The following is a 13,906-nucleotide window of genomic DNA, read 5'->3' as shown; positions in this document are numbered from 1 at the left end:
CTAGATGTGAGTATCTAAGTTCCTGATCCATGTAAGAGCTGTATCATTAGCTTTCATGAGATCGGTGCAACTCCCCTAACAGGAATGCTAGCGGCATTCATCTAACGTGCTTGATTGTCTGGTTCGAAGCCCCATAGTTACAAACGTGAGAGTCTGTAGCACTCCATTTGTAAGGAGAGTCTGCGCATTGTCCATGCTCAGAGCGAGCTCTGCTCAGTTTGACCCATAGTCTCCTGTCGAGTTTTGTACCAGCAGTATCACAATTATACTTTCGCAATCACCCACGTTCTTCAGAATTTTCAATAAATTGACAGTTCCGATCCCACAGGTCTCTCACTCCGATATTACTAACATCTAGCTGTACTTGCCGTAATACTGGATTTCTTGAACGGACCGTACTTCGTCGTAGACTTGGTACGTGTTCGTCTACGGCTAACTCCAGATTCTCCTGTAGCTCGCAATGTTCTCTAAGCAAAGCCTGTTTTTACGGATTGCGAGTGGATAGATGTTGCTCAGATAGGGAAACCAATAACACTACACGTGCTCCAAGGGTAATGCTACATGAGCTAGAACGAATCGGCAGCCAGACCGAATACTGGATTTCCCGGCTACAAAGATGCACACAAATCAAAATCAAAAAGGCTTAATAATGGACCTTTTCAGGACCAAGTAATTAAAAGGCTTGGCCGATTTGGCCGAGCGGTTCTAGACGCTACAGTCTGGAACCGCGCGACCGCTACAGTCGCAGGTTCGAATCCTGCCTCGGTCATGGATGTGTGTGATGTCCTTAGGCTAGTTAGGTTTAAATAGTTCTAGGGGACTGATGACCTCAGATGTTAAGGCCCATAGTGCTAAGAGCCATTTTCTAACGAGCTAATGCGAATACTGTTGTGGTTGGCAGGAGAACCAACACCGTTATTACAGGAGGCCGAAATGCACGCGTTTTAGCTCACGCAGGCTGGCGTGAGGTCTCGAACATGACAAGGGAATTAGAATTGAGAAAAACGGACGCAGCTGGTGGAATACTTAACTTTAATCCATTAATGACGAACGTCGCTCTTGACGATACATGGTTTGCAATATCGATAGTACTGATAATGGCGCCTTGCTAGGTCTTAGCAAATGACGTAGCTGAAGGCTATGCTAACTATCGTCTCGGCAAATGAGAGCGTAGAAGTCAGCGAACCATCGCTAGCAAAGTCGGCTGTACCACTGGGGCGAGTGCTTGGAAGTCTCTCTAGAGCTGCCGTGTGGCGGCGCACGGTCTGCAATCAGTGATAGTGGCGACACTCGGGTCCGACGTATACTAACGGACCGCGTCCGATTTAAAAGCTACCACCTAGCAAGTGTGGTGTCTGGCGGTGACACCACATTTCTCCCCCGCAAATCGGCGTACGGTTGTGGCATAAGGCTTCCGCCCGCCGTGGGGAGGATCCCATGTTGACGTATGGGACGAGGTGGGGAGTCTAACAACAGGCGAGGCTGTGCCACCCGCACCCTCCCATTCGGACCGCGGGGAGCTAGGAAACGCCTGAAAACCTGCTCCAGGGCGCACGCCAACATGCGGTGAATGCGCCCGTAGGGTCGGCCTCCATCGGGCCGGGGCATCCGACGGGAGAAGATGACATACGGTCCGGAGCGGGCAAGAGTTCCATGTCGGAGGACAACTGGTCACGGGAAGCGATCGGCGGCGCGTGACACAGGGAGGCTCCGGCGGTTGCAGCGAGGCGTCCACTGCGGGCGTCGCCGGCGGGAGAACAGGCGGCGGCGGCGGCGGCGGCGGCGGCGGCGGCGGAGACGGAGACGGAGGCGGTGGCGGCGGCGCGTCGCCATGGGGCAAAATGGAAGGCAGCGTCGGTAACACCTGGGGCTGAGGCGAGCCAGTAGATGGGTCCCCGGGGCGCTGACCAGACGGCACCGTCGCTGAAAGCAGACGGCGACTGGCGGATCTCGTGCGACGACAGAGGCGCAGCTGGTTGAGATGCCGGCGCACCTCATCAGAGGCCCCCAAAACCAGATACATAGCGCGACCGAGGCAGCGAAGAATGCGCCCTTCGAGCCAACGCCGTGAACCTCGATAGTGGCGATAGTGGACAACGTAGCCGGGAGCAAAAGCAGGTGTCTGCCGCTGCACAGAAACCTGATGCGGCGGATGCAGCAAAGACATCAAGGTTCGATGAGGACGACCAAGGAGCAACTCAGCTGGTGAGCGACCATCTCGGGGCTGAGAGCGATACTAGGACAAAAAGAGCAATAACGCGTCCTCCCGAGAATGCGACTCTTTCAACTTCAACATCTGTGTTGAAAGTCCTGACCAATTGTTCAGCGGCACCGTTTGACTGTGGCGAAAACTGCGCGGACGTCAGATGTTGAATGCCGTTGGCCTTGCAGAATGACTGAAATTCTGCGGACATGAATTGTGGGCCATTGTCGGAAACAATAGTCTGTGGAAGACCTTCAATGCAAAAGATAGAGGATAGCGCTTGGATGGTGGCAGATGACGTCGTGGAAGACATCCGGACAACAAAAGGAAAATTACTGAATGAATCTACCATAACCAACCATTGAGCATTCCAGAATGTACCAGAAAAATCGATGTGTAAGCGTTGCCAAGGGGAGGTGGCTTTTGGCCATGCAAAGAATTTCCGCGGTGGTGCTGATAGTTGCTCGGCACACACCATGCAAGAAGAGCATATTCGTAATTGTGGCATCGATTCCGAACCAAGTACAGTGCTGACGAGCAAGTTGTTTCGTTCTCACTATACCCCAATGTCCTTGGTGGAGAAGCTGTAAGGCAGAGGACTGTAACGAACGTGGTACCACGACCCTAGACTGATCATTATCAGAACGCAACAGCAAAACACCACGTCGTACAAAAAGTCTCTCCTTGTGAGCAAAAAATCGGCGAACCAACGGGTCCCCGATCTGTGACTTTGACAAGGACCATTGCGTAGCAACAAAACGCAGAACGGGAGCAAGGACAGGGTCGGCAGCTGTGGCTGTAGCTACACGACGAAAATCAATCGGAAACGATTCGACCACGTCAACGGTTTCCGCATCAATGAACATGCAAGCAAGTTCAGAGAAATCGAATGCCCTATCCTCAGCAACAGTCAAGCGGGACAACGCATCGGCGTTTCCGTGCTTAGCAGTGGGCCGATACAAGATATCGTAGCGGTACTGCGAGAGGAAAATAGACCAGCGAATGAATTTCTGCGATGTACGTGGAGGTACAGACTTGGTCGGATGAAAAAGCGATGTCAAAGGTTTGTGGTCTGTGATTATGGTAAAGTGACGACCATACAAGAAATCATGAACTTTGTAACACCAAATACGAGAGCCAATGCTTCTTTCTCGATCTGTGAATAATTTCTTTGACCAGACGAGAGCAATTTGGACGCAAAGGCAATAGGGCGATCATGCGATCCATCTTTGTGCGCAAGCACTGCACCGATCCCGAAATCCGATGCATCCACCATCAACAAGAGGGGCTTCTGGGGATCGAATGGTGTAAGGCAAGTATTGGAAAGCAACGCCGATTTCAACTGGCGAAAGGCGCGGTCGCATTCCGTCGTCCAGATGAACAGAATACCTTTACGGCGTAAGCGATGAAGTGGAGCTGAAATGGAAGAGGCATGCGGCACATAGCGATGGTAATAATTTAGTTTTCCCAGCACACTCTGTAGCTGCTTCAAATTCTGCGGCGACGGCAAGTCTTGTATGGCACGGAGGTGCTTGTGACTGGGATGTGTGCCTTGGGCATTGAGTACATGTCCCAAGTATGGCAAGTCCCGAGCAAAAAACACACATTTGTCCTTCCGCAAGCGAAGACCATTTTGTCGCAAGACCTGAAATAATGTTCTGAGATTGGCCAAATCTTCTTCCGTCTTTCCGGAGATCACAATATCGTCGAGATAATTTGCTGCAGTAGGGACCGACGCACAAACAGTTTGTAGATATTGCTGAAACAAAGCAGGGGCGGATGCACACCCAAATGGCAGTCGTTTGAATTGATACAAACCAAGATGCGTGTTAACCACCAAAACGCGCTGGGATTCTTCGTCCACCGGTATTTGCAAGTACGCATCTGCCAGGTCCAACTTCGAAAAATATTTACCCGGGCACAGTTGGCCAAAAAGATCTTCTGGGCGGGGTAAAGGAGAAGATGCAATCACTAGTTGTGGATGCACTGTTGCCTCTAAGTCCACACAAAGTCTAATTATTCCGGACGGTTTTGGCAAAATTACTAAGGGTGATGCCCAGAGAGAAGCCCGCACACATTCAATTACACCTTGTGATTCCAAATCGTGTAATGTTTTTCCGACCTCATCACGCAATGCATGAGGAACATTGCGCGCTCTGAAAAATTTCGGTTGCGCGTTTACTTTCAGTTCCAAATGTGCTTTATAGTTCTTAGCGCAACCGAGGCCCGGTGCAAAATTGTCTGCAAATTCTTCACATAGACGAGAAACACTATCTGAAGGCATAGTCTGGTTCACTTATAGGACCTGATTTACTATAGACAAGTTAAATAACTGAAATAAATCGCAACCAAACAAGTTCACTGCAGAAGAAGAACGAAGGACGTAAAATGACACAAGTTTTGTTTGTCCTTTGAATGTTGCAAGAAGCCTGCCTTGATCCGTAAAACTACGTAACTTAACATTTGCGGCAGGCAACTGAGATGTGCCCAGCAGTTTGTAAGTGTCTTGATTGATCAGTGAAACTGCAGCTCCGGTATCGATCTGGAATGGTATCACTTTGCCGTTAATGTCCAAGTCTACAAAAATTTATTGTCCTGCTGACGACAAGAGCGACTGTTTCGTGCAACGTGAACTGACACTGGTACATAATCACTTGCGACTTGACGGGAGTTCCGGCGATGTCGACGCACACTATTTTTGGGACGAACACAGTCACTGTTAGAGAGAGTGGCACTGGGCGGAGTGGAATGAACTACATTAATTTCTATGGGCGAAGTTTCGCGAGCCGGAGGATCCTTGGTTCGATTCCGATTCCCATTCCGGCGCGAAGCAAAGGGCCTGGAACGGTTTTGAGCTTCCGATCTGAGCTTTTTCTGGCAAACACTCTGAACATGTCCTTTTTTATTACAATAAAAGCAAATAGCTTGGCGTGACGGGCAATTCTCACGCGAATGTTTAGTAGCACACTGCGGGCATGATTTGATCACTGCATTTGCTTGCTGGCGCGGCACACGTGGCTGAGAGCCTGGCGGCAGCGGCGCGGCCGGGCGCGAGGGCTGTTTACTGTTCCGTGCAGCTCGCCCGGCGGGCCGGTTAACCTGACACACTGCTGGCGAAGTTGCAAATGATTCCTGAGTAAAGTCAAGGGTGTCCTGCCGATCCAAAATGTACATCACTTGTTGAAGAGAGGGATTTACAAGTTTCAAAATCTGTTCCCTTATACGAATATCAGAAACGTTCTGTGCAATTGCATCACGTACCATAGTATCTGAATAAGGGAGTCCACATTGACACTCAAAAGCACAATCCCTAGTAAGGCCTTGCAACGTTGCAACCCACTCCCGATTAGTCTGACCTGCCGTACGTTTTGTACTAAAGAAGGTTCGCAACTACATTGACTGATTCTTTGAAATATGCATCTAATGCAGACAAAATTTCTTCGTAGGACAGAGTTGCGACGTCGCGTCGGGGAAATAATTTGACTATCACACGGTACGTGTTCACGCCGACAGAAGACAACAAATAAGGCTGCCGCTCGTTACCTTGAATTCTGTAGGCGGCGAGATGGAATCCAAATTGGAGTGACCACTCCGTCCAGCTTTCCAGTGCAGCATCAAAAGGTCGAAAAGTGGGTGCAACAGCGTGTTGCGGCTGCGTTAGCGGTGACGCGGCTGCTGACGCATCGTTTTGCATCGCTGTCCAAGGGCATCCAGTAGGGCCTGCGTCTGCTGATTCTGTAAGCGATAAAATTCGGACAGTACATCTGGAGATTGTGGCGAAGCCATTACACAAGTAAATCAGGGCAATTTAGATAAGAACACTTTTACTCTCGTCGCCAATGTTGTGTCTGGCAGGAGAGCCAACACCGTTACTACAGGAGGCCGAAATGCACGCGTTTTAGCTCACGCAGGCTGGCGTGAGGTCTGGAACATGACAAGGGAATTAGAATTGAGAAAAACGGGCGTAGCTGGTGGAATACTTAACTTTAATCCATTAATGACGAACGTCGCTCTTGACGATACATGGTTTACAATATCAATAGTACTGATAATGGCGCCTTGCTAGGTCGTAGCAAATGACGAAGCTGAAGGCTATGCTAACTATCGTCTCGGCAAATGAGAGCGTAGAAGTCAGTGAACCATCGCTAGCAAAGTGTGCCGTGTGGCGGAGCTCGGTCTGCAATCACTGTTAGTGGCGACACGCGGGTCCGACGTATACTAACAGACCGCGGCCGATTTAAAAGCTACCACCTAGCAAGTGTGGTGTCTGGCAGTGACACCACAAATACCTATCTTTCCTTTAAGAAAATATCAAATAATTTTTCGTAATTTCAGTTTGTGTTAATATTTCAATATCAGAGATGCAGCTGTAACAACCTTTTGCTGCTGTGCTATATCTTTAACTTCATTGAGTTAAGGTTTACCATTAATTAAATATCACTCCTTCAGGAAAAACATATTCAAATATAAGTCCATTTGTAAGCACTGAATAAAGCTGAAGACTTTATTGTGTAATACACGTAAGTGCATCGTTCCCTTAACTAACACAAGAGTATAACCAAGCGTAACTAAAAATGTATGTGAGTGGTCTCAAGAAAAACTGATACATCTCTTTCACAGAATAATATATATCGAAACCTTTTTATTATAGAATTAAACGACGGCATCCTGAGATAATTAGTAGCATCTTATCCAGTTGTATAACTGTCGGCTCGGCCACAAGCTGTTCCGGCATGTTCTCGTCAGCGAAATACTGCCAGAAGAGCCCTCCGCTGCCGTCAAGGTTCCGTGTAGTACACGAAAGAAACATAAAACATACATATTACGAAGCGTCTGCACAATATACTTAATTTAGTTAAATAGTTAATCCATTACTGAATAAAATAGAACAAAATACTGTACCATTGTCTGCGGGACTGGAAATTCGTAGATAATCAGCTCAAGCTGGATTACCACATACGGAGCGTACTTCTGGTATCTTCCTCCCTTTCCTGTTCCATTTAGAAATGGCGCGAGAGAAGAAAATGTCGGGATAAGCTCCGGTAAGAAGTACGATTTCTCTCATTTTCTCATCTTGATGATCTCGCGGGGCATCGTCGTATTCTTCTGGGTGTCCACGCTCTCGAAATTTCAGCAGTCAAGTAAACGTCTTCACTGTGCTGGACGTCTCTCTTGCAGCCACTGGAGTTAGCAGAGCATTTCTGTAACGCTCTCGCGCCGACTAAACGATCCCTTAACGAAACCCGTCGCTTTTTGTTTGTTCTCCGTCTCTTCTGTTGGTAAGAGTCCCAGACGGAACAGAAATATTCAAGACTCGGTCGAACGAGTGCTTCGTAAGCTGCTTCTTTCGTGGATGAATTATATTTCCATAAGATTCTCGAAATGAATCTCCCAGTGACAACAACTTTTCCAAAAACTTGTTTTTAACAATGTCTGAAAAGAGAGATATTGCTAACGATCTCGCAGCAGCAGTAAATTTACGAAATTTATTCGCAGTTGCGGAATTTGTCTGACATCAGCTGAATTAGGAGTGAAGATATTACCTATTGGTGACACGTGAAAATTTGTGCCAGGCCGGTACTCAAACTCGGATTTGCCACATTCCCCAGCAATCGCCTTAGCCACTTCGTCTATCCGAGCATGCTTCCAGGACCGACCGAAACTTCCACATTCATTGTATCTACGATCCCACCACACGTCACACGTACTTGAATTCCCGCTATGGGGACGTTTTCAGCGTTAGTATTACGATCGATATTTTGCCCGTCGAGCGTTGTAATATTTATTTTTAACGATGTCTGAAGTGACAGACATTGGTGAGGATCTTGCAGCTGCAGAAATTTTCGTGTCACCTATAGGCAATACCTTCATACGCAATGCAGCTAATCTCAGAAACGTTGTGCAGATGCGAATATATTTCATAAATTTAGTACAGCTGCAAGATCGTCACCAATTCCTGTGTCCTCAGACACTGTTTGACTTTCCTGGCTTCAGGCGCCAAGCGCGACGTTCTCTGCGTGCGCCCTTGCATTTCTTTGCGTCCACCCATCGTCCCGAAAACACTTGGAGTGAATCTGGCGGGCCGAGTGGGCTCGTTTCCTACTCGAGGGGGCGCTCTGAATCTCACAGCGGACGTCTTCCGCACTGAAAGAGCCACTACTCGGTCGCAGCAGTCAGCTCCAGATTGCAGCGTTTTTTGCTGTATTCAAACTTCCAGATGACTGCAGACATTTTCCTTTCCTTCAGAAATTGCGATAAAATGACGACCCAAATATTCTTCGGGTGATTCTCAAACGTCCTGTGTTCAAGAAGTACCGTCTTCCCAAGTACTGAAGTGTAACAGTAATAAAACAAGTTTACGAGATGTCGAAGTGGCTGTTATTTTTTGAGTGACATAACACGCCCATACGAATATACAGGGTATGCAGAAGCAGCCTGAAAACCATGTAAGGGCGTTGCAGGGAACGTTGTACTGAGAAACGAGTGTTGAGAAAAAAACGTTGCGTCGTTTCCAATTTAATTAGCAATGAAGTTGGCCAATCACGTCGTTGTGTACGCAAACTGTGAGAGACAGTGTCGCCAGACCTTCTCCGTTTGGTTTCCTCAAACCGATCAAATGTAGATTTTGTGCGCCTAGCTTCAGTTTATCACTTCTGAGGCACAATGTAACTGGTAACGAGCGTTCGAACAAGTGGTACATCACACGCAGACGTCTGTGCATTACCGCATTTTAGCGCCTGCAAGTGCTTCAGTTTGCGCGCACAACGACCTGATTGGCTGCTGTAAATACAAATTAAATCGGGAACGGCACACTGCATAGAATTTATTCTATATATGAAGTAGGTTAGGTTTGACCTTTTAAGAATGGCGTGAATACCACGACTCCTCTGTGGTTGGATGCGAGTGCTGTATAGCGGGTTCTGCTATTAAAGAGACGCCGAATGCATGTAAATGAGCTTTCCTGTCTCATAAAGAACGTGGCGAATACTATACACACAGTCCTCACTTATCGGAATAACCAGACAAATTTTACAAATATATGAGATGACAGGAGAAACGTTCTGCTACATACTCGAGATAATTTGGTGACCTTGAAGAGCAAGTTAAAAAACACTTTGTTTCGGTGTATTTATTTAACGTTGTGCAGATTTACGTCAATTAACCTTCAACGATGGTCATTTAGTACACGAATGAAAGAGAAACATGAAGTGTAGCATAAAATACTCTTGAAAACCTAAACCACTTAAAAGTAGAAACATATACCGTACACGACTTCTGCAAACAACTTCATATTAACAGAATCACTAGCCTATCGGTAAGTACGCAATAATAATAATTTGTAGACAACTAATGACAACGTACTACAAAAAAGATACATTACAGTAGCCATAAGCACTTAAGATGCACCACCCTTTTCTCTTGAACAAATTAATTTTTGAGGTTGTAATCTATGAATAAAATTCTCAATAAAGATTTTACCTATTTGAGGTTTCGAATAAACCTGCGATTTCGAACTGTATTCCGATTATGATATTTTCATCCTCAATGTCGAACTATATTCCGATTATGTTATTTTCGTCCACAAATGCACTCTTTCTTGAAGTAAACTTATCAGTTTCTCATGCTTCATATTTCGTGTACGAGAACGTCGATCGATTTGACCGAAGAAAACAAAGTGGTTTCAATTTCACTGTCGTCTGAAGTCTGTACGTTAGGGGGATAAGATCGGCTATAGTGTGAACGCGCATGTAGTGGTGTATTGATTTGAAAAGATCGGACGTCACCGACCGACGTCGGTCGTCGGCGGAATACACCGATATCGCAGCGACTGTCACCGCAGCCTTAGGCGATAAAGTGTCGGTCATCTTCGGCAACTTCCGCCAAGCTGCGTCATGTTTATTCACCCTGGTTCAAATAGCTCTGAGCACTATGGGACTTAACATCTAAGGTCATCAGTCCTCTAGAACTTAGAACTACTTAAACCTAACTAACCTAAGGACATCACACACATCCATGCCGGAGGTAGGATTCGATCCTGAGACCGTATCGGTCGCGCGGTTCGAGACTGAAGCGCCTAGAACCGCTCGGCCACACCGGCCGGCCTATTCACCGTGTCTCTCGCTCATCACAACAGAGGGTACACCACGCTATTTGGCACACGTCTGCAGTAATCCTTTCACTACTGTCGGCGGCACCTGTGACCGGCAAGTAGACTATAGCAGCTACGGAGAGGGCCTCAGCCGATAGATGAGTCCCGTGCCGTCAGGCGAGGGCAGGCTTTGAGCGATGTTTACGGGGCGGCCGTCTGCTGTAAACACGGCCGCTAATCGCCGCCAGCTGTGCGCTGGGAATGGTGCGTCGCGGCGCGCCAGCCGGCCCGCTGCCAGCAGGGCTCAGCGCTCGCTCCTCTGTTTCTGTTGGCACTCAGCGGGACCAGAGGCGCCGCGCGACGCGCATTGTTGTTCCTCGGCGTACCTGACACCTGCAGCTCGGCCCGGCAGCTATGTCCCACGTGGGCCACCTGGGAAGCATTGGGCTTCAATAAGTTTGTCTTCAGGAAAGGTAAAGACACCAGACAGACAGTTCTGACGATGAGGCTAATAAGCGAAGCAAGACAAAAGAAAAATCGAGAGACGTTCGTATTATTTTTCAACCTGGAAAAAGCCTTTGGCAGTGTGAAATGGTGCAAGCTGTTCGAAATTCAGTGTGTGATGTCCTTAGGTTAGTTAGGTTTAAGTAGTTCTAAGTTATAGGTGACTGATGACCTTAGAAGTTAAGTCGCATAGTGCTCAGAGCCATTTGAACCATTTTTGAACCAAGAACGAAATTCTTGGATTAAAAGGGTGTAAGACAGGAATGTAGTCTTTCGCCTTTAATTTTCAATCTGTACATCGAAGAAGCAATGACGGGAATAAAAGAAAGCTTCAAAAGTGGGATAAAACTCAAAGTGAAAGGATATCAATTATAGATTCACTGATGATAATACTATCCAAATTGAAACTGAAGAAGAACTGTAGCATTTGTTGCATGCAATCAACAGTCTAATGAGTACAGAATGTGGAACGAGAGTAGATCGAAGAGAAACGAAAGTAATGAGAAGTAGCAGAAATGAGAACAGCGAGAAACTTAACACCAGCACTGGGGATCACGAAGTAGATGAAGTTAAGGAATTCTGCGATTTAGGTAGAAATGCATACAGGGAGAAACTTAACATCAGGATCGGTGATCACAAACTAGATGGAGTAAGGAATTCTGCGACCTACGCAGCAAAATAACCCATGACGGACAGAGACGGAGAAAAGAGGACATAAAAAGCAGACTAACACTGGAAAAAGAGCATTCCTGGCCAAGCGAAGTCTATCAAAAATAGGCCTTAATTTGCCGAAGAAATTTCAGAAAATTCATGTTTGGAGCACACCATTGTGTGCTAATGAAAGTCGGACTGTGGGGAAACCGGGGAACAAGAGAAACGAAGCGTCTGAATTGTGATGCTACAGAAGAGTGTTGAAAATTAGGTGGACTGATAAGGTTAGGAATTACGACGTTCTCCGGAGAATCAGTGAGGAAAGGAACATGTGGAAAACACTGGCAAGGAGAAGGAAAAGGATGGTAGGACTTCTATTAAGACATCAGGGAATAATTTCTATGGTACTAGCGAGAGCTGTAGAGGCTAAAATCTTTAGAGGAAGACAGAGGCTGGAATACACCCAGCAAATAACTGAGGACGTAAGTTGCAAATGCTGCTCCGAGATGAAGAGGTCGACACAAGAGAGGCTGCATCAAACCAGGCGGAAAATAATGATTAAAGAGAGAGAGAGAGAGAGAGAGAGAGAGAGAGAGAGAGAGAGAGAGAGAGAGAGAGAGAGAGGGAAATACGTTCTTACTAAGAAAAAACACATCGCTAAACTGAATATACCTCTTTAGTTAAGTACCTGCATTATTGAAACATACCTCATTTCTCTCCATAAGACTTCAGACTACAGGGTGGTTATCATTAAACTTCAGCTACTTGAGAGTGTTTGCATGGAACTTTGTGACAATATTTGTAAGGACATGCGGAAGAGAGAAAACGCATGAACTATTGAGAGGGAACTATTGAGAGGGTTCAATTGTGCTCATCTTGGTGGGTATGTAGTTTGGAACGATCGGCCTGTGACTCGGTCTTCTCCCCCTATGTTACAGAGTAACCGAGCAACCTCACGACAAGTGTGAGGTGGATCTTCATTGTGCATCAAAACCCAAAAAATTGTTCAAATGGCTCTGAAATCTATGCGACTTATCTGATGACGTCATCAGTCGCCTAGAACTTAGAACTAATGAAACTTAACTAACCTAAGGAAATCATACACATCCATGCCCGAGGCAGGATTCAAACCTGCGACCGTAGCGGTCGCTCGGCCCCAGACTGTAGCGCCTAGAACCGCACGGCCACTCCGGCCGGCGTCAAAACCCAAAGCACCTTTCTTCCTTAGAGCAGGGATCACAGACTGGCCAAGCAGATAGTAGTAATGTGTGCCGCTCACGCTGTATGTCCTTTCTCCTTGGGGGTTCCGCAAACAATACTGGACCAACCAAGAACTGTGCCGAGGAGCCACATCACAAAGCAACACGTTCATTGTGAAGAGAACCACCATGGAAATTCGTTGGCGCTCACTATCCCGAAATGCGACGGTTGCGAGTGTAACCTCCCGCAGTGAACGTAAAGTATGCTTCATCACTCCACAAAATATTCCAAGACAACGTGTTGTCAACTTCAGCCGTTCCAAGCAATTTCAGAGCAATGTCTACTCGAATGTCTACGTCACGTGGCAAAACTTGTCGTTTAATGTGAAGTTTGCACGGATATCGTTTTACAGCTGTTCGCATCACTGTTCGATCTCTGAACCATTGAATGTTCAGCTTTCGTGACACTTCGTGTACTGACTGAAGATCGCACATTGTGTCCAGCATTCTGAGCAATATCGACAGTAACTTATTTAACAATTTGTGGTGTACTTTTCCGTCAGCCTTGCCAGTATTTGTAGAGAAGAGTTGTAGAACAGAGGTCGTGTAGTACCTGTAATATTGCTTCCACAGTGGCGGCGGTAGCTGAGAGATGGACGTGGTGTTGCAGCACTACACGATGGACTGCTACTTCCGCCAGGTGTGGCGCGACCGCCGGCTCACGTTCACTCTACCCGGCCTGGAGGAGTTCTCGCTGCCCTGGCTGTTCCTGGACCGTGTCTGGAAGCCCGACACCTTCTTCATGAACGGCAAGCGCTCGCACCTGCACAGAATCACCGTCCCCAACAAGTTCTTGCGCCTGCGTGAGGACGGCGTCCTCACCTATTCCATGAGGTTCGTACAGCACAGGGCTTTAAATAATATTTGCAGGTCATTGTGCTAACATACACTGGAGGCATATAGTATTAACGTAAAATCTACGCTACTGGCAATTAACATTTCCACACGACATAACAAACGTCAAATTACCCTGCTTGCACATGTAAGTGGTTAACATTGCGGAGGAACTGAGCAAAACAGGTAACAGCATTGGCCTCTACATTTTTATGTAAAGAAATACTACGTAGCGGATTTCTCACTCAGAAACTGTAGGTGAATGTTGGTTGTTTCTGAGAAAATTGTTGTATATCTCATGTAACTAGGAGCAACGGCCGCCTGCACGTGTTGGAATTAGTCGCCAGCAGTTTAACAGAAGCTTCT

At 46.9% G+C, this 13,906-nt stretch overlaps 1 protein-coding gene across 2 annotated transcripts in view; it reads left to right on the top strand.

Moving 5' to 3' along the window:
• LOC126355973 (uncharacterized) overlaps window positions 1–13,906 on the top strand; it is a 185,466-nt gene that overhangs the window by 70,890 nt on the left and 100,670 nt on the right. For both annotated transcript variants that reach the window (XM_050006579.1, XM_050006580.1), the window contains exon 3: window positions 13,317–13,540. In XM_050006579.1, the coding sequence (XP_049862536.1) occupies window positions 13,317–13,540 (224 nt within the window). The remainder of the gene's footprint in view (window positions 1–13,316; window positions 13,541–13,906) is intronic.

The sequence above is a fragment of the Schistocerca gregaria genome, chromosome 3, assembly GCF_023897955.1.
Source record: "Schistocerca gregaria isolate iqSchGreg1 chromosome 3, iqSchGreg1.2, whole genome shotgun sequence".
In the NCBI taxonomy this organism is placed as follows: domain Eukaryota; kingdom Metazoa; phylum Arthropoda; class Insecta; order Orthoptera; family Acrididae; genus Schistocerca; species Schistocerca gregaria.
Note: the sequence above shows the minus strand (reverse complement) of the source record. Positions and strands in the feature narration are given on the sequence as shown.